The following is a 26,962-nucleotide window of genomic DNA, read 5'->3' as shown; positions in this document are numbered from 1 at the left end:
GAGACTTCTGTTCACTGTTCTGGTCTATCGTAGGGCTGAACCGAATGCTTCATAGCTTCGACCGTTGCCATGGTAATCAACCTCCAAATCAGTATATTACAAACATGTTGAAATTGACATCTTGACATTTTGACCCTTTTAAATTAGTAGCTTCACTACATTCTGAAAACAAAAACAAAACGTTTCTGCTCATTTTCATGACCCAAAATGATCCTTACTGGCACGAACAGCACTTGATGCTAAAGGGTAATGGTGCTTACACGATAATCAGATAGATTGCTACCGGCAGTATACAGTATATTTGTTATGAAGAAACCGAGCAATGCTAGAGCAATTCTTTTTGATGTGGAAGGTCTAATTTTTGCATACACTATCAGTTGCGTAAAATCCAGTAATCTCTTATCAGCTATACACTTTAGTGGCCAAGGTTACAGCTGATGGCAGAAACAGAACTTCCTCAATGTCATAACATGCATTTCACAAAGTAAGTATCCTATTAACTATATTACAATTATATTTTCCTAATATTATATATCTATATGTCAATTTGATGTACTGTCTCTGAGTGAGACATAGTACTGACAGTCATCCTGCCAAGGTTGTCTTTAACATTTCAATATTTTGTTCTGTGCTCGGACAGACTGCTGCAGTATAATACAGTCGGTAATTCAAAGATCTAAAATTACAGCATCGCCCTGTAATTTCATAGAAATTATTAAACCGATTAATCAAATTAGTTGCCGATTAATTTAATAGTTGACAACTAATCGGATAATTGATTAATTGTTGCACCTCTAAAAAATTAACCACTTACATTAAAACTGCCAATTAATCTATTTAATTCATATTATTACCGTAGACACTGTTTTCAAGGACATTGGCAGCCTCATGCATTAGTCTTAGTCTATACTAGGCCACTGTAAATGTTAATATCAGGATATTGTATTAGGACCTTCTAACCGCCTGCATTGAAGTGTCTGCACAATGTTCAGTGTCTATTGATAATCATGTTCCATGATGTAGACCTCACAGCATGCTGCAGGCAGAGCTGAGAAACAACTCAACAGCACTATGAATATAAAAGAAATACTGTTTGTCAAAATGATGTAATTGTGTAGCATTCAGTGTGCAGCTTTTCCTCATAGACTGTGCAGCTTCAAGTTGTGAACACTTTATATATTGTTAAAGGCAAAGTTTTCTACTCCTACTTTTTGAAATAGTTTAATTTAAAAGAAACTATTTAGAAACAGTTTAACCTCAGTAAGTGATAACTCATGTCTGTTCAGTTGTTGTTACAGACTGTAATTGTCCAGTGTGAGTTTTTACTGTGTTGGTGATTGGTTTGCTCATGTGATTCTTGTCATACCCATAAGGAAAACTTACTCCATATTTCATTGAAGTGTGCAGTCATATAGGGCTGTGTCTAGTCGAGTCTGTGTCTGTGTCTGAAGTTTATTTTTGTGGCACAATATTGCCTTAGCGTTTGTGCGCAGAAAGAATACCTATGTGTGGAATAAACAGTTTTACACTGGCTCATTTGGCTGCTGATTTTCAATCTGTAAATATTTCTGAGCTTCATCCAAATTTAGTTTTGTTTTCCCTGCTGTCAAAGATTTAAGCACTGTTATGTTATGTTATATTTATTTTAATCCAGTTCTAGTTTTTGTATGGGATTATGTCAAACCCCATTAATTTAACTGAACCTATGAGAAATTTCAATGCAATAAAACAGGAAACAGGTATGAAAATTTAAGTAATTCGTCAGCCATAAGGGACATGTCAAGAAAAGCAGATGAATTTCAGAAGGATTTTAAAAGTTTGATGCAACCGAGATGTGCGTGTAAATGAGCTCTAAACTTTCAAATGAAACAAACTAACACCAAAGAATGTAGATTGCCATATATTCTAGTAATATTGTTTCTGATAAAGACAAATGTTCATGCCAGAGTTTGGATTAAACACCCACACAGACATCCCTCTGAATGTGATCCTTGATTTTGGATCATGTTGGCTAATTGATGTGATAATGTCCAGATTATATCTACAAAAAACATTATTTGGCACTGAAAATACAGCAGGAATTTGATCTTTGATAAAGATGAGGAAATCCAGTTCAAACCCCATCTCGTATCCCCTCTTTTGTAAGACTTTGCTCTGTAAATGGTCTCGTATCTGGTTTGTAACACACCAAACTTTCTAAATTTGTATTTCCCAAGCCTAAACCGAGATAACCCTGGTGACATCATCAGAGTTATTTCATAGAATCAGCAAGTAGTTATCTCTCTTTTCCTGTTATTTATTTAGCTAACTAGTCCTTTAAATTTCCTGATGCCTCCTTCGCCTCGCCTCCGTCTTTGAAACGTTAACAGCGCCAAACTTCAAGAGTGTGTAGGATGGAACCTGCCAAAATGAAAAATAAATAATTAAATGTACCAAACTTTTTTATTTCTGTATTTTTTTTTTTTTATACATTTTTTACATATTTCTTTATGCATTTCTGCCTCATTATGCAAACGAGGAGGCTCATCCTGGGGTCAGGGTGCATTACTATATATATATATATATATTATATTTTATATACATATATATATATTATATTTTATATATATATACATATTATATTTTATATACATATATTATATTTTATATATATATATATATTATATTTTTTATATATATTATATATATATTATATTTTATATATTATATTTTATATATATATACTGTATATATTATATTTTTTTATATATATTATATTATATATATATATATTATATATTATATATATATGATAAAATAAAATAAAAATCAATAAAAAATGCAAACAAATAATTAATTAATTCAAAAATTAATAAAAAATAATTACATAAATAAATAAAAGAGACAACTGAACAAAAGTAAACAGGGAAATTAATAGAAACACGTATGAAATTTAATACACCGTGTGCCTATAAATCAGATTTACGAAAATTTCTGACAAGACTTGAACGCCACACCGTCGCTCGTGTGACGTCATCACCGTGTTGCAACGTGAACACATTGCGTTCATTCATGGCGAGCAGCAGCTGCCGAGTCGGTTCTAGTTGTTGTAAACAGTCTTCACTCGTTGTCTTGTAGCTTTGTGCAGGATGAGCATGGATGTGACGTTCCTCGGGACCGGCTCGGCCTACCCGTCTCCTCACCGCGGAGCCTCGGCTCTGGTGCTGCGGACTCAGGGAGACTGCTGGCTGTTTGACTGCGGAGAGGGGACCCAGACCCAGCTGATGAAGAGCCAGCTCAGAGCCGGTGAGTCAACACAGCTGATCCTCCTCCTACTGCCTTTAAACGTGTCTGGGAAACTAAAACAAGTTCTTCTTGAATAAACATAATAAACCAAATATAAATCACTTTAAAAAGCTGTACAGAAAAGATAACTTTTTAACTAAAAAGTTGGGATACACAGAGTAAAATGTGACTTTTATTATAATTATTCTGATGTCAAGTGTTGATTATGAACTCCATACATATAAATCGTATAAATCACTTTAAAAAGCTGTACAAAAAATATATTTTTGGGAGGTATATGGTTATTAGGTATGGTGAGGCAGTTGGGATACCCAGAGTAAAAATGTGACTTTATAAAATTATTCTGATGTTAAGTGTTGACTATGAACTCCATACATACTTATTTACTTATTATATATAAATCACTTTAAAAATTTATACAAAAAAAGATATTTTGGGAGGTAGCCTATATGGTTGAGGAAGAGTTGTGATAAGGGTTGCATTAAGGGTTGGTTTATATCTACTTTTTAACTCTGGATGGATATGTGGGTTGTAAATAAACTTGGGATGCTGTTCATATATTTAATTTGGGATGTAAATACATCTGGGATAGTTTATATATTATATTATATTATCATTCTATGATATATGAGTTATTAGATGAGAAGTGAGAAAGGGGTAGGGAAATATAAGTTTTACTTCTACCTACTCCTTTTCGGACAATATTACTCTTGTTTTGTTTGTTATTATTTTGTATCTGTTTTTATTTATTTTTATGTTCGAAATAAAGTCTTTCATTCATTCATTCAACCTTTAATGTAATGTACCTACTACCAGACAAACCTTTCATTTAATGTACCTACTACCAGCATATTAGAAAGCCATTTACAAATTGCCCCAATAACAGAAATCAATACAAAGTTCTGACATTCTCTCAGATACAAACTGCACAAAGTTACGTTTATTCTCATAAGAAATGTTGTTATTGTTGTCATATAATATATCATTTTAAAGCTCTTTTTGTGCTCTTTCTGTTGGAACTATCCATAGGCACATAAGATCAATATGAAGTTAGTTATAAGGGCATTTGGAGTGGCATTCAGAATTTACCCAGTTGCAGCATCAGAGGTCAAAGGTCAAATTCTCTTGACCTCAGTGTCATGACAATGTGACCAATGGATAGATTATAGTCTAAGCTTCACAGCAATATATGACTTTATGATATTGTGTGTTGGTTACCCTCTTTTATACTGGATCTATGTGTAAAATGGCGAAAAAAGATGGAAAAATTGTAATGATGGAGGGATGAAAAAAGGCTGCAATGCTATCATGCATTTTCCAACACTAGGGACATAGACCTTTAAAAAATCACTATGAGACTTGGTCCCTCCAAACCTGTAGTATGTAATGATATGTTGTGTTTTCTACCCAGGTCGAATCACCAAGATTTTCATCTCCCACTTGCATGGTGATCACCTGTTTGGTCTGCCTGGTCTCCTTTGCACCGTGAGCCTCAACACCAACCCCGAGCAGCAGAACCTAAACTGTGTGGACATCTACGGGCCCCGGGGCCTCCGGCACTTTCTAAGGGTGACACTTGGCCTCACAGGATCACAGCTGCTCTTCCCTTATGCAGGTAGGTCCAAAATATACAACCTGAGCTGAGCTCTGATGTGTCCACACTACTGCAGTCTTGAAAACACTGATTATCTATTAGTTTTAGCACAAACAGCCAAACTATGGGCTGCACATTCTGACAGGAAATTGCACTTTCTTTGCATTTGTGAGTGTGACTGCCACCTTCAGGAGAAGGTATTACAGTTCATTCAGATAAAGATTTTTTCTAACTCTGCATACAATTTAGTCAATTGAGTCACTTTTATGTCAAAATGAGTATATCCACAACTTTTTAGAAACAAAGAAAATAGACTTTAGGTAGAAAACATGTATGGTATACAGAATATGGAAAGTTTGACAAGATGTTTTGAGCAGCAGAGCAAACCTCCCCTGTAGGTTGAGTGTGTATACTACACAATGGAATGTATGTGTATATCTATATAGATAGATATTTTTTTCAATTCATAAAACATGTAGCCTTTGCCATAAAGATTATATTTTGCCCAACTTCACCAGGTTTCTATGGAGGACGGAACCTGCCAAAATCAAAACTAAATCAATAAATAAATGTCATTAAATGTAGCAAAAATATATGTAGCCATTAATTAATTGATAAAATGTGACAGAAATTGATATTTCTGTTTTAATTTGCTTCTTTATTTATTTATCTTTGTATTAATTCCCTTATTTATCTTCTCTTCTGTTTAATTTTCCCTTTTTAAAATATTTTTTTCATTTACTGTGTATTTATTTTTAAATGTATGTATTTATGCATTTATTTATTTATGCACGATTTTCGCATTTCACCCATCAGTTATTTCCCCAAACTTCTTTATTTCTGTATTCTTTTCTTTATACATTTCTTTATGCATTTCTGCCTCATTATACAAATGAGGGTGCTGTCACTCAACGTATGTCATCATGGGGTCAGAGGGCATATATTGACTATATGCCAGCCACCTAGCTGCACTCCAGTCTTCATACAGCGGGTCATTAGCCTGCCGCTTCCCCGTACAGGTGTGCAGATCAACTGTCTGAATTGCTGAATTGTTTCGTCTCCTCTGATGCCGTCGTGCCTCTCTCTGCTCGAGCCCGGATTGGTGGCTGGAGGTTCCCACTCTGAACGAGCAAAACAGTTCAGCTTCAGACGGTTGATCTGCACCTGCAGTGGGAGGGGGGAGCAGCAGCAAGCCGACGAACCGCTGTACGGAGCCGGGAATGAGGACTGGAGCTAGGTGGCTATATAGTCGATCTATGCCCTCTGACCCCATGACACAAATTGATTGACAGCCTCCTCATTTGCATAATGACGCAGAAATGCATAAAGAACTGGAAAAGGAAAAGATTACAGAAATAAATAAGTTTGGGGAAATAACTAAGGGGTGAAATGCAAAGGAACATTTTGGATAATAAATAAATGCATAAATATATAAATACATTTAAAGATAAATATAAAATTAATAAAAAGAAATACATAAATAAATAAAAGGTCAAATTATACAGAAGAGTAAATAAATGAGGGAATTAACACAGATAAATAAAGAAGCAAATTAAAACTGAAATCTACATTTGTCACATTTTATCAATTAATTAATGGCTACATATATTTTGAGTATTATTTTTGCTACATTTAATGATATTTATCGATTATTGATTTAATTTTGATTTTGGCAGGTTCCATCCTCCATAGTTTTCATCCATCAGTAGCAAATCACAGCTATGCTATTAGCTATCATGTTTACAATTTTTTTTATAACATGAAAAAACTACAACTCTTTTTCAGCCTGATTTATTTGCTTTTTTTTACACAGCAAATTAATCTACCACTTCCAACCTAATTTACTTTATTCATTGATATCTTTGTGGTTTTATTGTACTTAATGCTCTGCTCTCATCTTATCTTCATTATCTATGTTGTTGTAGTACATGAACTGGAGCCCACAACTGACCAGAGTCCAGAAGAGGGACAACTCAGCCTGGAGGTTTGTGACTGTTATTCCTTTATGGTAATATATCAAACTATAGTGCAAAGCCCAATACAGCACACCTTCAATAGGGTTGGACCGATATATCATGCCAATATTAGTCTCTAAGTCTTAGTGTCTGGATTTCATTTCTTTTATCTATGATATAAAAGAGGTAGTCTTTATGGCTCCCCTAAGGAAAAAAAAGTTGCTCTTATTTGCCAGCTGGCCTGTAGTTTTGGTCAATCAAAAAAATCAGGCCTGACCCTACTCAAACCGATGTGGATTATTTTTTAACCCAACTCCACCCTGAACTACTATAGCATAATGGACTTCAACCTGTCGTACCTTAGCATATTTTTGTATTCATGACATTTAACACAATCCATGTGTACTTTGTTCCCATGTTTTATACTCTAAGATGTTACTTTCTGTGATATCAATGTATATCTTTTACTTTATCTACATCCATTTTGCAATGTGTATTTCTAAACTGCTGTGTCCAAATGTCAACGAAAAAAATCTGCCTTTTTATGTTTTAGCTTGATTTCCATTAATTTATTTGAAAGTATTTCCTCAGCCCAAGAGACAGTCATGACAGTGTTTTCCACCCACACAGGAGCATGTAATCTTTAATGTTTTGTATTGTGTCTTCAGATGACAGCGGAGTGCGGCCCTCTGCACCCACAGGAGCAGCCGGGCAGGATGATCTCCCTGGATGTCTCCAGTGACTGTTACCACCTCTTTGAAGACAAGAAGTTTGTGGTCAAGGCCTTCAGGTTGTTTCACCGCATCCCCTCCTTTGGTTTTTGCATTCAGGAGCATGATCGACCCGGAAGACTGAAGACTGAACTCCTGAAGGAACTAGGTATGTGCACTTTTCTTTTTTCTTGAACAGTTGTAGTGAAAAATGACAAGTATAAATCTACATCTTTCCAATACCAGTCACATATTGTACGTGATTGCACAGCAAAGTATCCCTGGATTAGCGTTTCTAATTGGACATGGTTAGCATAAAGCACAACATATATATACATGTACGTGTTCCATTTGTGATGCCGACCGATTAATGATGTGTTCTTTGTGGTAATTGGGTTGCTTAATCGGTCGGCATCACAAATGGAACACATACAAAGTGTCTGCTAATTGTGTTAACTGGTGATTCTCAGCCAAATGCGTCGTGGTTGCTCGTAGTGACGGCAGCTGTTGAAAACGAGAGGAGAACATGTAGGTGTACTCATAAAAGCCTTCAATCCGACTTTAATCCATTTTAAATACATAACTATCTGTGTTTATCATCTACGCCAACCATTTATATATTAACTTATTACATAGGTTACTACGAGCAACCACGTACGCATTCAGCTGAAAGTCACCACTTAACATGTTAGCAGACACGAGTCACTATGACTTGGCGCCGCTTTATCGCAAAATACACAAAGCAGTCACAGGATTCGTCTATACTATGACACACTTACAATAACTTGTGAATTATTGTTAATGATCTAATTTTGTGTCCCCCAGGCTTGAAACCAGGGCCGCATTATGGGCGGCTGAAAGCCGGCGAGCCTGTAACTCTGGAGAATGGGCATATCGTTCTGCCTAGTGAGGTGCTGGAAGAAGCCATTCCTGGGAGGAAAGTCTGTATCTTTGGAGACTGCAGCTCAGTTCTTGGGGAAGGACCACTGAGGCTGTGCAGTGGAGCGGACGTTCTGGTTCATGAGGCCACCCTTGGGGACGAGCACCGAGAGAAAGCAGTGGACCACGGACACAGTACACCTGAAATGGCAGCGGCGGTGGCTCGGGCTTGCTCTGTGCGGAGGCTGGTGCTGTATCACTTCAGCCAGAGGTACAAACCCTGCTCCCTGCAGAAAGAAGGGGATGAGGACGATGTCTTAGAACTCAAGAGACAGGCAGAAGATGCTTTACAGGACAGTGGAGTAGAAGTGACTCTGGCTGAGGACTTTCTTACTCTGCCCATTCCTCTCAGAAGACCATAGTAATGAACTATTAATTTAGTTTTTATATTGCCTCATTCTATACTATATATTGACAATCTTAGCTCAAAGTCAACTCACTTATTAGCTTAAGCTTTCAACTGTCTTCATCAGCATATGTAGTTTGCTCATTTTGTCATGAGTGTAGATGTTAACATTTTGGTGATTCTGAGCACTTTTTGCACATTTTGGCTTTAAAGTTGAGCTTGACAGTTCACTCTTGACCTTGGAAACAGCAGTTGACAAAACAATCTCAGCTCATGGGTTGTTCAGAAAATTGGAAAGTTTGAACATCTATTGCGGATGTACTGTGCTTGGAAACACCAGAACAAGCACATCACCTTGAGCTTATATAATTTTTTTCAACTGCTGTTTTTTATGTCAGGAATAAACTGCCAAGCTAAATGACTAGTGAACTAAAGATGGATCGTCTTTTAGGGCGCTTTCACCAGCTGTAGTCAGAATCAGAATTAAATAGATACTTTTGGTTCATTTTTTATTTAGTCTGGTTTGTTTTCACAGTGCACAAATCAAAGCGGAACAAATAAAAAAATAAGTTGCTGAGGGACGTGTACGAAGCTAATTTATCTTTTTCATTTCAAGAGCTGCCACTTCTGTGCAGAGTATCGCAGACTTTTTCAACATACTAAACTATGACTTTTTAAAAATATTTTTCCACACGCTATACTATTACTTTTTTTGACATGCTATACTATGACTTTCTTTGGACAAACTATACTATGACTTTTTCTTATTTTTTTCGATATGCTATAATGCAATTTTTTTCGCCATACTATGACTATTAAATCTTTTTGGACATACTGCACTATGGCTGTTTTTTGATATACTAAACTTTGACTTTTTATTATTTTTACCATTGAAAAAATTGTCTATTTTCATACTTTATGACTATTTTTGACATACTATATTATTACTTTTTATAAAAAAAGATTCACATGCAATACTATAAGTTTTTTCAATTTTTTTTGACATATACTGACTTTTTTCATTACTTTTTTCAACATAGTATACTATGACTTTTTTATTTTTAAGACATACTGTATTCTGCCTTTTTGACATACTATACTATGACTTTTTTTGTGAGTTGTTGACATTCCATACTGTGACTTATTTTTACAACGGATCCAATTCAAAGTCCTCCTCACTCACAAAGCCCTCCATAGCAAGAGCCCCTCCTACCTCACTGACCTTCTCAACCACCACACTCCATCTCGCCGTCTCCGCTCTTCGGATGCCAACCTCCTTTCTCCACCACCCAGGACCAAGCACCAGACATTCTCCATAGCTGACCCCTCCTTTTGGAACTCATTCCCAAAACACATCAAAAACGGCACAAACCTGTCCACAGTCAAAATACAAATCAAAACCCACCTTTTCATAACTGCTTTTAATATGCAATTAATGTTGTGTTTTATTTATTTATTTTGTTTTTCTTTATGACAATTTACACATGTAAAGTGTTAGTTTTATGAAAAAGTGCTCTGAATAAAATGTCTTACTATAACTATGTTATGATTTTTTTTCTAATATTTTTCAACAAATTATTCTATGACTGGCTTTTTTTCTTTTTGGCATACTATACTGATACTTTTCCTGACTTTTTTCAATATAATATACTATGATTTTTTCGACATACTAAACTATGAATTTTTTTCGACATACAATACTATGACTTTTTTATTCTTTACAACATAGTATACTATGACTTTTTCTTGTTTGTTTTCGCCAGACTATACCATGACTCTATATGACTTTTTTTGACAAACCATACTGTGACGTTTTTTCGACGTACCATCCTATGAATTTTTTTTTCTTTTTCTACTTGCTGCACTATGAATTTTTTCGACATACTGTACTATGACTTTTTAATTTCTTTTTTCGCCATAGTATAGTGTGTCGAAAAAATCTCATAGTATAGTATTACTTTTTATTTTTTCGATATACTGTACTATGACTTTCTTATTTTTTTGACATGCTATATTATTACTTTTTTTGGACAACCATACTGTGACTTTTTTTTCTTACTATACTATGACTTTTATGATTTTTTCTCAACATACTGTACTATGACTTTTTTACTACATACTATGCTATGACTTTATTTTTATCGACATACTATGACTTATTGTTTTCTACATGCAATACTTTTTTGTGATCAATTTTTTATTGGTATTTAAGCAAAATTATATAGGGTGGGGTTACAAATTGATAGATCACCAATAGAGTAAAACAATATATATATATAATCAAAAATGTCCATGTACTAATCAATACAGAATTGGCAAGCAGCTACAGAAAAAAGAAAATGAAAAAAAAATGAAAAAACAAACAAACAGGAAGAAGGAAAATAACAAACAACAAAAAGCAATACTTTGACTTTTTTCGACATACTATACTATGAGTTTTTTTCGAGATACTATAATATGACTTATTTTTAAGACATACTATATTATGACTTTTTTCGACATACTATAACTTATTTTTTTCGACAGTATGACTTTTTTTCGACATATTATACTATGACTTGTTTTTTTCCAACATATTATACTATGATTTTTTTACGACATACTATACTAAGACTTTTTGTGTTTTTCACCTTATACTATACTATGACTTTTTTCCGACATACTATACTATGACTTTTATTTTTTTCGACTTACTATACTATGACTTTTTTTCAACATACTATAACTTATTTTTTTCGACATACTATACTGACTTGATTTTTCCGACATATTATACTATGACATTTTTCGACATACTATACTATGATTTTTTTACGACATACTATACTATGACTTTTTTTGTGTTTTTCACTTTATACTATACTATGACTTTTTTGACATACTATACTATGACTTAATTTTTTCGACATACTATAATTTGACTTAGCCTTTTTTTCTTTTCTTATTTTTATACTATGACTTTTTTAACAAACTATACTATGACTTTTTTAACAAACTATACTATGACAATTTATTTTTTACATACTATGACTTTTTTTCCAAGTACTATATTTTGACTTTTTCCTGTCATTTTTTCGATATGCTATACTATGATTTATTTTCTACTATGACTTTTTCCTAAATACTAGCCTGTGACTTTTTTGGACATACTATACTATGACTTGTCGACATACTAAACACTTAACTATGACTTTTGTACTATGACTTTTGTCGACATACTTAACTATGACTTTTGTCGACATACTATGTTATAACTTAATTTTTTTTCGACAAGCTATACAATGACTTTTTTCGACATACAACATGACTTTTTTTTCCTCATTATCCAAAGCTAGCTTTTGTTGTCAAGATGTAAAGATCATTCTGCTCTGATCTGCTTGTTCCTTCACACGAGCAGATGATGTAGATGAGCGGCTGCAGGAGGAGCTGGCTCTCCCACCACAGAGGATTGAAGCATTGTCATCCAATATGAAATGTTTTACAGTAGGGGGTGTGTCTTTTTGCATTACTTTTACTTCATCTTGAAATTTTTTATAGAAAGGCAGCCTTTGACATGTACCATTTCTGTGTCATCTTTTTCAAAATCAGGCAATAATTGTTGCAAGGAGTGCTAAAGTTCAATAAATTCCACACACAAATCATTGAATTTAGACATTCTCTTTCACTGTGAGCATGTTGCTGTATTCATCCATTAATGATACAATAAGATTCCTTTTGCTGGTTGACTGATAATTTTGCCCTCCTCAAACCCATTAGTCTTTCTAGTCTCTCCATTTGAGCCTTTAGAGTAGGTTCAGGGGTTCTTTTTGAGGACTCCATTAACTCATTTCCTTCTGAAGGAGACAACATTTTTCCCTTCTCCTCATTAGCCATGGCGTGTTAGTATATATCACAGTTAAATTGCATTTAACCCTCATTCTACCAAACTATTGATCATACAAGGACTACTTTAGAATACACTGTAAGACACAACCATTATATCAAAATGTTAACTTATTTCTTCTCGAAACATTAGTTTTGTAATTAAGGTCATCTGAAGAAAAATAACAGATTATTATTTTAGGAAAGTTACAGTTAATTTGCATATTGTGTAAAACGAAAATAGACAGAGCTCATGATGAATTGTGCTTCTGTCTCCTTCAAAATGACTGACAGAGTTAACTGAGAGTGTTCAACTTCAACTTGTGTCCCTTATTTCAAAACAATAGTTTCCACTAATGTATTGGCTTCTCATTGCCTAGATGTTCAGCATGTAAACGGCGCCCAGTAGAGATTCCAACACGCTCTCCACACCGAACAGTGAAAGAAACAGCGATGAGTTGTGTTATTTACCGTGATTGACATGTTGCTTGTGGCAGGTTAATTGGCTCCAACAGTCCAGTCCGACGACATCAGTGATGATGATCCAATAATATTTACAGTTAATACAAATAAACTTTAAACTAATGAAGCGGTAAAGCATGCGTTGGCGTCTTCCTGTTCTGACTAACGAGACACACCTACGACACCATCAACCATCTGAAGCATCTGAAGCAGGTGAGTCAAGGCTTCAAAAATAAAAGCACAAGGCTTCAAAATAAAAGCAAAAAAATATATGGTGCTCAGTTATTAAAAAATTATATATATATCTTTTAATCAATATACTGGAAAGACATATTCTGGACATTTCCAGAACAAAGTCTTATAAAAAAAAGGGGAAACGGTGGATGGAGTTTGACCTTGATTTTTGCAGTTGCTATAATCTGGACATTATCACATTAATTGGTGAACATGATCCAAGAGGATCATATTCAGAGGGATGTCTGTGTGTTTTTGTTAGGTGCTGTTTTATTCAAACTATTGCATGAACATTTGTCTTTATCAGAAACAGTATTACTAAAATAGAAAAATATTTCTATTATCAAGCCTCATTTTTTTTGGTACTTTAGTTGCTTGTGTGTTGACTTATTTATGTTTTTAAAACTTCTATTGAATATAATTTTCAGTGTTTCAGGAAAATTCCTTCTGTGCGTAACGATCCGTCTTATCTGTATATTGAGACGACTACAGCAGTGGTGGAAGAAGTATTAAGACCTTTTACTTAACAATAGAAGAGAAAATACAAAACCACCACCCTCCTAAAGAGGAGAACCACAAAAACAAACCCCAGACATCAACTAAAGACACAGACTGTAAATAATACAAATGTTTTCACTTTGTTTTTAAATGTAGACACAGTTGTAATAGATTTCAGGTCATTGTCAGTTGTTGTTTTTTTAAAACTAACCAGATGTGGATATTTTTGTACTGTATGAACAGTTAGAAAAAGCACCACCTGCTGATTTAAAAGGTGTGAGTGGACTGTAGTTTACTACATCAAACACAGACAAAGGTGTGTAATAAAAACCTTGTAGCTCTGGACAGAGAGTGGTCAACTGTGCAGTCAGCCAGGTGAGCAGTGGACGGGGGAGTTCATCACATTTACACCGTGTGAGCAGCAGCCGCCCTGGTACCTGAAAAGGAAGTAGAGACGACAGGTGAAATTACCTGCTGCAGGTCGACAAGTGTCCTAATATACTGGAAAGACCAGAATATTGATACTAAATCATACATTTAACTAGAGTGAAGGGCTTATAGCAGCTAACGTTAGCTAACTTGTATTATAGTGTTGCTTGTATTAACGGGTTGCTATAACAAATTAAGGTATGTGATTATTGGCTGGTACTCCATTAATTCCCCAACAAAAATACAAAATTTCAATCTAATTTATTCAGTAGAAAAGAAATTGTATGAATAAGCATGTGGTAGGTTTCAGTCTTAGTGGTGTGTGTAGTGTTAACACTCAACTCAGTACTAAACCAATCTTTCCATATGAATCAGTAAAACCTTCTCACATCTTTTGAGTGATGAAAAAGAACATGCAGTCATTTCTGAACCTTTTCCAGAGCTTTATTTCTGGATCTGTACACAAGGTATTAAAGTACAACAGAAAATACAAAATAATGTTTAACAAAAGAAAAAAAACAACTCAATGTTTATGTACAATTCTTATAAACAATAAAGATAGCTTCTTGAACATTTCTCATAGTGAAGTTTTTGATTGTCTATATTTCTGGATATACATTTTTAAGTTTTGTAGGTTTTTTATTCACAAAGGTGTTTTTGTTTTCATCAAAGGACTCGAGTTTTCTTTTTCAAAACCACAACTGCTATATGTTTTCCTTTTTAAACTTCAAAACACAATACAAAATATAAAATAAATTTGTTTAGTGCTTTCTTGCACACACAAGTCTCATACCAGAGATATCAATAAAATATCACATTTTCGAGAGTTCACAGGGTGGTGAAAAACCTACTTCTACTACTTAATGGCCTTTACATTCTGACAGTTTTTCTGAGTCTTTGTACAAACCACAGCTGAAATAAATATCACTGCACTGCTAAAGCTAGAAGAGCTTGGAGGACCTACTGCATTATGCACATTGCATTAAAAGAGAAACTAGCTCTCCACATACTTAGAGCAGCAGCCATCCCTTTACCATCAAGACAAATATAGACGACGACATGTTTAAAAAAAAAAAATTTGAAGAAAGAAAGATGAGCGTCTTTTACACATGGCTGCAAGTTTTGAAGGCAAAATTGCAACATTGAGTAATATCAATACGTCTTCAGGTAAAGCCGTTTTCAGTGGTACACTTGAGAAACAGACACAGCTGGCATGCGTGGTTTCAGCTCTGTCCTGGGGATCATGACTTTCCAAAGAGTGAAACAAAATTCAAACACCAAGTCAACTGGTAAAATGCAAAAACCCAAAATATCTGTACATATCTACAAATTATTGCCTTTTGACAAGAAATCAAATTAAAACCTTTGTATCAACATAGATTCACAAGTGTAAGAGGTCAGTTAATAGACTTTTTAAAGGCTATTTGCTAAATATTTACATGAAACGCAGAGGTGAATATCTTCTCCGATGCTGGGCGTGGAACACGAACTACATGATCAAACTTAATAATGGGTTATAAGCATGAATCCTGTCTGTACACACATAATGGTGAATTACTAGATCTATGGACATGACAAACATGATGTACCCCTGAAACAAACTAATTATTCATAGCACAATGCATAGATAAATTAAGTAAACACTACTACTGCATCCAACCAACTGACGATGACCCGCTAAACATTTTACAATTCACAATTATGGACTTCAGTCAAGAGACAACAGCTCCATTTCTGCTACTAGACTCCAAGAAACTGTCGACTAGATCGTACAAGGCATTCTCTAGTCAGTACAGGTTAGGCAGAGGTTGAATACAAAATCTGAGTGGCTTTAAATAAAGATATAATACTGCTAGCAGGTTTACCCAAGCTTGCTAAGTGGTCTGAAAATGGCATTACTTGATTTAGGGGCATATTCTAATAATATTTTTACTATAACTAAAAGGACACATACAGCTAAACTTGCCTAAGAGTAGCATGATTGAAAGGTTTAAACTAAGTCTCACAAAAGGTAAAAGTACAAGTAATAAATACACACTTTACAGTGCCTGATAATGTCTATGTTTAAATGACTTAATTTAACCAATATCTTTGCATGGCAATATTGCTGTTATGTTTGTCTGACTGATACCCTCCTAGAAAGAAGCAGGAAAAACTCAGTATCTAACTGTAAAACAAGGAGACTCCCATTATGTTACTCTGCACAGGTATTCTTCATCAGCTGTTTAAAAATGTAATAGAAAAACTATGAATCAGGGACTAAAGTTTGACTAAATGGAATAATGAAAAAAAATAAGTGTTGCAAACATTCACATGTTCCAGTTTGGCCACTTTGAACAGTTTAAAAAGTAAACAAGCAGACCAACTGCAGACAAGCTTCCACAGGAGAAAAGGAAAAGAAAAGAAAACCAAACTGGAAGGCCTTAGCAGCTGAAGCCACCCACTTCCTGCTCTCCAAGCTAATCTCCATGCTAGTGCTAGTGTTGCTCTTCATACAATATCTAGCCAGGTTTATTTGGGGACAAATAAAACCATTTGCACCAGTCTGGTTACTAAAAAGTACCTGTAAACCACACACTAATTTAAAAAGAAAAGTACCACTTCAAACAACAAAGACAAGCAACTAAATACTGAGACTAGAGGCAGAAAAACTGAGCCAACTTTGGCAGCTGAAAAGAATGGCAGGATAACATACTGTAGCTCTGAAGATGTGAGGGAGGAAGATACACAACTCTCCTACTGCAGCCTCTGGGCCCCACTGTACATGGACGTTACACATCTCAAGACCGCAAAACGAGAATAAAATAAATGGCTATATAAACTCTTGAGAGAAATCAAGATTTTAGTTCTATATGATAGACATCACTGATGTCATATTACACAAAAAATGAAAACAAAAAAGTATATTCATATACATATATATAGATATATATATATATATATATATATAGTAAAATTTAAACAAATCAGATTCTCCAGTGAGGTCAGTCTTATGTACAGGCGGGATAAGGGGTTTCAAAAGGGAAGAACAAGGGATGAAGACGAGGAAGATCACTCTGACTGAAGTGCTGCAGTGTGCTGTGTGTGGTGCCGTGCATGTGCTCCCAGAAACCCGTTGGGCTCGCCGTTGCCAGCCAAGCTCCCAAAGTCTGTGACAGACACTGCCATTTTGGCGCCGGTGATTCGGTGGTGGTGCGTTGTTGTCCGTCGCGCTTCAAAGTCCACTCCAAGGTTACCCACAGACACGTCATTGATAAAGGAGTCAGGCAGGGCCATCTTGAGTCTCTTGGAGGGCCGCTCGCAGTCCTTGTTGCCGCACACTCCTCCTAGCTGGCCCAGATCTGAGTGGTAGAAGCCGGCGTCGAGCATGTTGAGGCAGTCGGGGTCTGCGCCATTAGAAGGGAACCCGAGGGATTCGTCATGGTTTAGGGACCCACGATGGAGACTTTCCAGTGGAGGAAAGCTGTAGGAGTCCATGCAACCAACCTCTGCAGGGTTGCACACTGTGGCTACAGTGTTACTCAAAGCTGCAAATAGACAGGACACTCAATTAACATAGAATAAGTGGAAGCAATAAGATACTCAAGTCAAGAAACATGTTGATTGAGAGGGGGGGAAAAAACAACACAACATTAACAAATGAGAAAAATCATTATTTAATCATAAGAAATTGTTAGCAATTTTGGTGGACAAATCTGCAGTTTAATGTGGAAGTGAGATGGAAAAGATGTTTTGTTTTGTGTGTGCACTTTTCTTGTGCGGCCCTAAATCATGCTGGCTGGCCGTATGCCAGAAAAACTTTCACTAAAAAAAACATAGTATATTGTACCAAAAAAAGGCGTAGTCTTTTTTGCTTAGGAAGGTTCCTGCGTGAAATGATCCGGAAGTATTAAGTGGCAGCCATGATAAAAGCTGGTTGAATTCTCTAAATGCTAAGGAAAGGTGCTTCAAGGCTTACTTTCTTATCTCCTTTAGCATAGGGTACACTGTACCATCCTTTGCGAAAGGAAAGGAGATAATGCCGTCCCACAATTCCTTGCGGCAGGAATATTTAAAGCAACGCACCATTAGGCTGTCAATAACGTCCGCCGTTGCTGTTTAATTGTACATTTTGGATAAATTGAAAACATCCATCTTAAGAGGTGTGATTCTGTTTTGGACAGGAATCCTTACTTGAACTGTAGCATTGAGTTTGTCACTGTACTCATTTTCTATGCGTTATAAATAAAGTTGCATAAAAAAATAAAAATACAAATAAATCTGCTGCAGGTGCAGTCAAATTCTTATTAGCTCCTAGGTTATCTTTTCCTAAGTCCTTATGGATTCTCCTTCACGTATTTCCTTGAGCTCATGACGTTTTCCATCAAGGTCAAGGAAAAGTGTTTAGTAAAAGACATTAGGACGTCATTTTTTGACTTTTTGGCCGCAGCCATAGTATAGTATGCCATAAAAATATATGTATGTCATAAACTAGAATTACAGCCTTGCGGTTGTATGCCTCCGCCAAGCAGTCAAGTTGCAGTTTATATCCATGTCTGTCCAAAATGTCATCACTTCATAATTTTATCCTATTAGACACTAGTGTGAAATTGTTATAATTAGGATATGAATTCTTGAGTTATGGCCAAAAAACGTGTTTTGAGAAGTCACAGTGACCTTGACCTTTGACCACCAAATTCAAATCAGTTCATCCTTGAGTCCAAGTGGGCATTTGTGCCAAATTTTAAGAAATTCCCTAGAGGCATTCCTGAGATATCGCATTCACAAGCATGGGACGGACTGACAACCTGAAAACATAAAAACTGTTGCCGGCACGCAGGCATAAAAAGTCATAGTATAATATGGTATGAGAAAAAGTCATAAAAGAAGTCATAGTATAGTATGCAGTCCCATTACTGACCTGTGAGGTCGCTGGCAGTGATGGAGTTAAGCAGGCTGAGCTGTTGGTCTGTGGTGGTCTCCAGCCTTCCTCCTCCACCTGCTCCCGAACACACAGAGGAGGAACTGTCCACTGCCAGTCCTTCTGCTTCATCCACCAGCCTGTCCATCAGGTCACTGAATACAAAGATTCATGTTTAAACTTTTTTCATTTTTCAGAGCTCATTGTATTAAACATAAGCAAAAACACAAAAAAAGGAATTAAAACAGATGAACTGATTCTTCTTCTGCCACACTTACGTTACACCAGGATAGCTGCTGTACTTTTTCTTCCCAAATCGATTCTGCTGCACAAAGAAGTCAAAGCGTTCTGACTTTTTCCACATGTAGTAAAACGCCACACATTCGGCTACTGTTCGTGTTGTGACCTGAGCGGGGGAGGAAAAAGTCATTAAAAAGGGATGAGAAACTTTCACAGTTATATGATGTATCCCTTTTCATGATGTGTAAAATGGGAATATTGTAAGATCATAAAATAAGACTCACTTTATGTTTCTGTATGAGGTGAAAATTCTTGTCATACATCTGTAGTGCGTGTTCAAAGTTCTTGCATTCCTCTTCAGACCACGGAGGTGATTTTTCTGAAATGAAACCAAAAATATATTGATACACTTTTGCACAATCAAGAACATTCAAAACACAGGTTTGAATCTTCCCAAATTGACTAACACATTAAAACAGCTGGATATAAAATTATGAAGTTATCAAATATCAAAATCCTCATGTTTGAACGTCAATCACAAAATGACAGCACACACGTCCTCTGTATATTGTGCAATGCAATGACATACAACAGTTTTCTAATAAAAAATACCTTTGTAGAAACTATAATTTATATATTTATGTAGACTGTAAGTGATGTGTTGATTAAACTCAATTTTGAGGCAACAATGTTGTGTTATTGGATTGTTTTTTTGTTGGATATAAGGGTGGTTCCAATACTTTTTCTCCTCCCTGGGTAAATTATGGACAAATATTAAACACCGTTCAGTTTAGGTTGAAGGTACTGTATATCCAGTATAAACAAAACAACGCGTACAGATACACACCACAATATAGATTTGTCAAAAATATTTGTTCCTGTACAGAATGGATTTTAATTGCCACATACAATTCACCATGAGCATCAGTGCATCTCATTGCATGCTAATGAGTGAGTTGATGCTTCCCTTTACATTGAAACAAAAGCACATTTGCATGATATGAAAAGGGTAAGCAAAGAATAGACAAGTCTACGGGTGCTGCTTTTCAAATAATGAAACTGTTGGGAAAAACTGATTCACCAATAGTTAGGCAATAAAAACTCAAATACTGAGCAGAATGCAGTTTGTCATCAGAGGTGAGACAGAGGAACCTCCTACCACGTCAAAATGAAACATGTTAAAGAATGAGTATTGCTAGAGAATGTACCCAGACTATCACAAGTTACTGTAAGATTGTTAAAAGAGAGATTATATTGGTTTCCAGTTATACATATTCATACATAGTACTGTTTGTAGTGTTTAGAGGTGCGGGTGTGTAAACTAGTGTGGCAGTGGCACTGTCCCAAAGCTTAGAATACCTTTGAATATTTCTCACCCAAACCCCAAACAATTGTAAAACTGGTAGTAGGAAACCATTTCCTGTGCTTACCTTTTGAGGACTTTACACGGCTGCAGTGTCTCTCTAGTGCTTCGCGGATGTTGTAGTTGCACTTGACAAGTTCATATAAAGCCTATGTGGAAAGAGTGGAGTTGTCAAGACTGGAACATTGGCCAAACGAATAGCATGTACCTTAGAAACAAATAATCTGAAGAATTCAAAGCACAATTGCTACAGTATATGGTACGAGTGTCACGATTTTGATAAAAAAATCGATCGAAATGATCCTTCAGTTTTGATCTTGAAATCAAAAGCAGGATCTGCTATTCTCCCAGTATTTTTTTTTTCTCTCAATCCCTTCCTACTTGCGAGCGTCCCGATAAAAAAAAACACTTCAAAGATGACACATAGTTTACAGGCAGCATGCAGCTTTTTGAGACACCATGGCTAGAGTCCGAGATGACGGAGAAACAACAGAACTGAAAAACTGCAGTTTGTAGGCAATGCTACACCATACGCCACCTCAGGCAACATGACAAATATGGCAAGACATATTCGCAGCATCTTAGACATCATAAACAAATAGATTTGACTGACTCAACAGCACCGGGATCTGGTGTCTTTTTGCAGGTGAGGAAACTCAAGCTGTTGTTGTAAAGTTCCCTTCTGCCATCTAGTGGTTCTTTGTTTGTTTGTTTGTTTGTTTGTTCCCAACTGGGTGGTGAAATAGGTTATTATATTACATTTTAAATAAATTATCTACATTCTACCATATGGCCTTAGTGTCGTACATTCCCAAAAAAATATGGCAGTTATATTACACTCGGTACCATGTATCTTTTTAAAGAATTGATAAATGTAAATGTCAGATGTCAGGGCATAAAACCAATGATATGTCGATTTTTACGAATCAAGACTCGACAGTCTGACAATGGCAAAGCCATCAGTATTGGAAAAAAAATGTTTAAATGGAAACGAATAGTGACCTTAAATTGAAAGTAAAATCGAATCGTGACACCCCTAGTATACGGTGAATGAAAGTCAATGAAAAATGATGTTCATGATTAAGCTCACATACATTAGTAATGCCATGCTCATCATTGTGTTACAACATTAAAGGATTGATAAATAAATACAAGACTAACCTTCTCATCGTCTCGAACATGCATCCATGGTTTGTCACATCCTATCTTTTCATCTGTTGTCCGTGACAACACGTCAGACAGGAAAGTCCTAACCTTGTTTTCTGGCAATTTACCTGGGCTCCATAATAACTCGTCTTCATCCTCATAAACTGCATAACAAAGTACATTACAGTAAGATTAATCACCTTGTTTATACTATCTTGTCTTTATGTATGGATAGAAACATTCTAAGCAATCACATTAAAGAGCATGTCAGGCACAGATGCTGAAAACAACAAAGCAGCAGTCACCTTTCTCCCCATCTTTGTAGTGACAGAGGCCAGAAGGTACCTCTGCTTGGTACTGTGTTCCTACCATTATTTCCTATGATAAAAATCAAACAAAAGACAAAACAGAGCATGTTTAGCACACCAGTGTTGATTCAACTCAAAACATTTCTTTATCCCTCTTTTAATGTGTTGCAAAATGTGTCAGTTACCTTTCTAGAGTCTTCTGGGCTTGGGCCATCTTCATCACACTCTGACTCTTTATCACCATCAGAGATAGCGTTGGCTGAAGAATAATAAACAACACATAAATACTTTGACATGTACTGAATTAAATGGCACCTCCTGTTTGCTAAGGTCTGATGCTTTACCTAACAAACCTGGTGTCCTTTTCGGTACTACAATAGGTTAGTGTGTAGGTGTGTGGTTGTCGGGCCGGGACGCTAAATTGCGAGTCGAGTTGAGGCTGAAACGTGGCGCACGCAGTACAGCGGCAGCTGCCAACCTGCCCGGATGCCACCCGACACAGACAGGCGACGAGAGGCCCTAGCGTCAATGGCCACAAGCGAGCCTCGGGGAATCCCTGCACGGAAGCACCAGGGACAGAGCGCGGGGAAGCAAGGCCGAGGAGCAAGCGGCCAGAGGCTGACAGGGTCATCCAACAGTACATAACCTTGCAGGCCCAGACTTAATGCCTCGCCTCCTTCAATTCCAGACATTTTAATGAATATCAAAAACAAAATTTAGGACGTTTTTAGACTTTTTAAGGATCCGCGGGGACCCTGTTAATCAATAATGAAAACAATCAGTTGCACATTTAATCTAATGTAGTACTCTACTCAACTGTAAGAAAAGGCACTGTACCTTTTGTGAGTGCAGCAAAAACAAAGTACAGGTAATTTTTTTTGACCACACAATGGTTGGGAATGTTTGATACTGTATTTCTAAATGTGAAGTTGGTTGAGATACTTAAATTATTTTAACTATGCAATTTGAGACTTTATCATTATATAGGTCTTGTAGAGCTAAAACAATATAATCAGCAACTATTTTAATAATTGATCAATATTTAAGTAATTTTTCAAGCAAAAATGTACATTCACTAGTTTCCAGCTTCTGAATTGTGAAGATTTGCTGCTTTTATCTGTCTCGTGTGACGGAATATCTCTTAGTTTTGGATTGTTGATCAAAACAAGATATTGAATGACATCATCATGGGTTTTAGAAAATTGTGAAGGGAAACGTCACTATATTCTGACATTTAATAGACCAAACGATTAATACATTTAAGAAAATAATAAGCAGAAATGAATTTATTATGAATTAATCAATAATTAAAGTAATTGTTGCACCCCTAATGTCTTGAATATGGTAGCTTCTTTTTTAATTATTGCATGGCATGGCATTACATTACATTACATTACATTACATTACATGATAAGCTTTATACTGCAAAGCTACAGACAATAAGTACTTTACTACTAGTACTAAGTTTAGCACATGCCACTTACATCGAAGTGTTCTTGGGAAGAAATCGGTAGCCTCGTGGGAGGTGACTGAAGGGGTCAGATCATCTGCTGAGGACTGGGTCTCCTCCTCATAGTCCCCAGACAGCAGGTCTTTAGCTATTTCCTCCTAGAAAGAAAGAATAATATCCATTGTATACTGGTGCAGACCAAGGGTGATCAACAGAATATCTGAATAACATATTGTTGATTGATAAATACATTTATTTATAATTATTTTAGAAAAAAATAACAATTTATTCACTACATTACAGCAGTTATTTACCTTGTCCAGAGTCATGTCAGGCAGCTCATCGGTCAGGTCTCCAGAGGAGCTGTCTATACTGGAGCCTGCTGAGGCCTCATAGCGATAGATGGCCAAAAGCTCCTCTAAAGGCATGTTCCCCTCCTGGCAGAAAAACAAGAGGCAAAATTTGCAAATTAAGTAAAGCTATTGTGCATTTTCCCTTTATTACCCATATTATTTAAAACATTCAGATTTAAAAACCTTATGCATTCCACTTAGTAGATCTATGTTTGTTTTTTGACCAAAACAGACGAATCCAGTTTAAAGTTTAATTTAACTTAATAATGATACACTCTAATTTGCTGTCACAAAGAGACAATTTATCTATAGTGTTACTGTTTAAAAAATAACTGAATTTGTGCCATTTACATACGTAAATCCTGTTTTAGGGCATTTTGTGTTTTTATTAGTTTACCTTTTCAAGATCTGCAATCTCTGAGGTGAAATTCCTCCCTCCCTCCTGAGACTCTTCCTCCTCCAGAGTCCTCTCGTCATCATACTCATGAACTAACATTTCTGCTGTTGGGTCAAAGTCATGGTCCTCTGACGATAAAGAGCCAACTGAGTGAGTGAGAAAGAAAACAGTTCTTAAATGTCTCAGTCTTATAACACAAATTAGCTTTTTGTTTTACACCAAAAATTGAAGATACATTCACATAGTTACAATACTGCCATTAGAAAACTATTCAAATTGTATCAATTTCAAAGACATTTTTCTCTGACTAACATGTAATAACCTATATAATTTCATCTTGACATTTATGTTATGTAAAAGTGTGTCATTAAAATACAGATATAATTAAGTACATCATAAACGGTGTATACTAATAATCAATTTATGGAGGTTTTCTTACCTGGACTTGAACTCCCTAGGGAAGCCTGCAAAAGAATAAAAACAGAGCATTAAATGAGTGCAATTAGTTGAAAGATGGGTTCAACTATTAAGATAAGATAAGATAGAAATGTATTAATCCCGAAGGAAATTCTTGTGCCAGAGATTGCTCAAAAGTACAACAAGTTCAAGTGTATAAAATAAAGTAGTAATAAATAATAAAAAGTACTATTTCTAGCACCAGTGCCTAATAGAACAACAATTAAGTAAGATACATTTAGTAAAATGAGTAGATAATATAAGATAAGTAAAATAAAAAAGGTAAAGTAAGCTAACAAAACAGAAAAATAAGTAATATTGCACATGTTGGACATTAATATTGCACACTATTATGCCAGCACTTTAACCTCATTCACCCTCAATCAAGAGGACTGGAAAAAATGCCTTTAATAGTCTGTATTATGACTACTGATAGTAGTTGGACAGGAGAGCTGCATTTACTGCTAACATTACCTGTAATAGGTGGCTAATAAAACCTTAGCTGAGGATGAACACTGAGGACAACTCTTGGAAATTCTTGTGCCAGATATTGCTCAAAATTACAACAAGTTCAAGTGTATAAAATACAAAGGTTTAAAATTAAAAAAGTACTATTTCTAGCACCAGTGCCTAATAGAATAACAATTAAGTAAGATACATGTAGTACAAATTAGTAAATTAGATAAGATAAGTAAAATAAAAAAGGTAAAGTAAGCTAACAAACAGAAAAATAAGTAATATTGCACACTATTATGCCAGCACTTTAACCTCATTCACCTCAATAGTCTGTATTATGACTAATGATAGTAGTTGGACAGGAGAGCTGCATTTGTTACCTGTAATAGGTGGCTAATAAAACGTTAGCTGAGGATGAACACTGAGGACAACTGTGAGCATAATGTACCTTTATACACAGGAACAACAACATCTCTCGTAGGAGACGGTCTAAGTAGAAATAGAGGAGTAATATGTTGAAGAGGAGAGTAGGATTTACGCAGCTCCTGTAACAGTTAGCTAGCCAGCAAAAACCTAAACCTTATTGCACCGACAAAATGTAAACACAAATCACTCGTTTGCTCGGTCCTGCAACCCACAGAGTTGGATGATCTTTACACTATACGTGCTGCAAATTCAGCTTAAATAGAAAAGCTAATTTTCCATTCATAACAAACACGATATAATCATGTAATTCCCTTTTAACCAGCAAGCTAACGTAAAATGTTACGTATGAATTTACCCCCCGAGCCGCCGCCGCCGCTCTCACGAGCACAGCCTCAGCAGAGCAGCTGAGCTGAGCGCGGCGCAGCGGCCTGCTAGTGGAGGATCACTCCTCACATTAGAGCATATTTTAGAGGCATTAAAGTGACAATTATGACACGAAACACGCTGTACAGAAGCGAAAAACTATCCTTTCGCCAATCGATAACATAGAAATGAGAAATACGGTGCACGAGATTTATAAAATATCGATTTAAGATCGATTGCTTCTCCCCTGTTTTCCCTCTTACCTCCGCCATATTGGTACCTTTAGCTAATGGGCTCGTTCTAACTGCAGTACCCGGATGAGCGCGCTCAGCCAATCAGAGCTCCAGGTGCCCGTTCTAGTCGTGACGTCGTTCAGACCGACCGCTGGTCAGACTAACGGTAATCATCACTTATACACGGTTCATCTACACCAATTAATAATATAAGACACACAAAATGTAGAGTTGAAATACATTTACAACATGAATCAGTAGCATGGCGTTGAGTCTGTTAATACCTCACACAATGACATGTTACTAGAACATTCCTAGAGTGTGTTCTCTGAACATCCAATCAGCTGATCTCCTGCTCGCCTCAACACTGTTTATCACCATTAACATGTTTGACACTATAATTTCCTCCTGGGAAGCGAGTTAAAAAAAGTGTCTTCCAATTACTTTTTTTTTGTGATTTCCTTCCTATTTAGGGTTAAAAGAAAATCTTAACAATTTATGCTTGTTAAACTTTATTTTTATTGTCCACTGTAGTGGACTACAGGACTATTTCAGTGT

At 35.9% G+C, this 26,962-nt stretch overlaps 2 protein-coding genes and 1 long non-coding RNA gene across 7 annotated transcripts; 1 reads left to right on the top strand and 2 right to left on the bottom strand.

Annotated features, from left to right (window-relative positions):
* Positions 1-2,999: 2,999 nt before the first annotated feature.
* elac1 (elaC ribonuclease Z 1) lies at positions 3,000-10,364 on the top strand. Its single transcript, XM_074637691.1, has 5 exons — positions 3,000-3,285; positions 4,697-4,900; positions 6,805-6,863; positions 7,503-7,713; positions 8,370-10,364. The coding sequence occupies exons 1-5, from the start codon at positions 3,129-3,131 to the stop codon at positions 8,843-8,845; spliced, it is 1,107 nt and encodes a 368-aa protein (XP_074493792.1). The 5' UTR covers positions 3,000-3,128; the 3' UTR covers positions 8,846-10,364.
* Positions 7,374-13,379, bottom strand: LOC141769050 (uncharacterized). The gene is made up of 3 exons (XR_012594249.1): positions 13,162-13,379; positions 10,052-10,201; positions 7,374-8,710 (listed from the first exon to the last, which is right to left on the bottom strand). It is a non-coding gene; the product is annotated as an uncharacterized LOC141769050 (long non-coding RNA).
* A 1,552-nt stretch (positions 13,380-14,931) lies between these two features.
* On the bottom strand, positions 14,932-26,565 carry mier3b (mesoderm induction early response 1, family member 3 b). Of its 5 annotated transcripts, none has more exons than XM_074637687.1 (13): positions 26,435-26,565; positions 24,910-24,934; positions 24,471-24,616; positions 24,035-24,157; positions 23,755-23,878; positions 22,456-22,529; positions 22,268-22,340; positions 21,978-22,126; positions 20,884-20,965; positions 19,738-19,832; positions 19,492-19,619; positions 19,214-19,368; positions 14,932-17,840 (listed from the first exon to the last, which is right to left on the bottom strand). In XM_074637687.1, the coding sequence occupies exons 1-13, from the start codon at positions 26,441-26,443 to the stop codon at positions 17,365-17,367; spliced, it is 1,659 nt and encodes a 552-aa protein (XP_074493788.1). In that variant the 5' UTR covers positions 26,444-26,565; the 3' UTR covers positions 14,932-17,364. The 5 variants fall into 5 exon arrangements, with proteins under 5 accessions (XP_074493788.1, XP_074493791.1, XP_074493789.1 ...); XM_074637690.1 differs by having other exon boundaries at positions 26,452-26,475; XM_074637688.1 differs by lacking the exon at positions 26,435-26,565 and adding an exon at positions 26,164-26,422.
* Positions 26,566-26,962: the final 397 nt, after the last annotated feature.

The sequence above is a fragment of the Sebastes fasciatus genome, chromosome 6, assembly GCF_043250625.1.
Source record: "Sebastes fasciatus isolate fSebFas1 chromosome 6, fSebFas1.pri, whole genome shotgun sequence".
NCBI lineage: Eukaryota > Metazoa > Chordata > Actinopteri > Perciformes > Sebastidae > Sebastes > Sebastes fasciatus.
The sequence above is the reverse complement of the archived record's forward strand: the minus strand, read 5'-3'. Positions and strand labels throughout refer to the sequence as shown.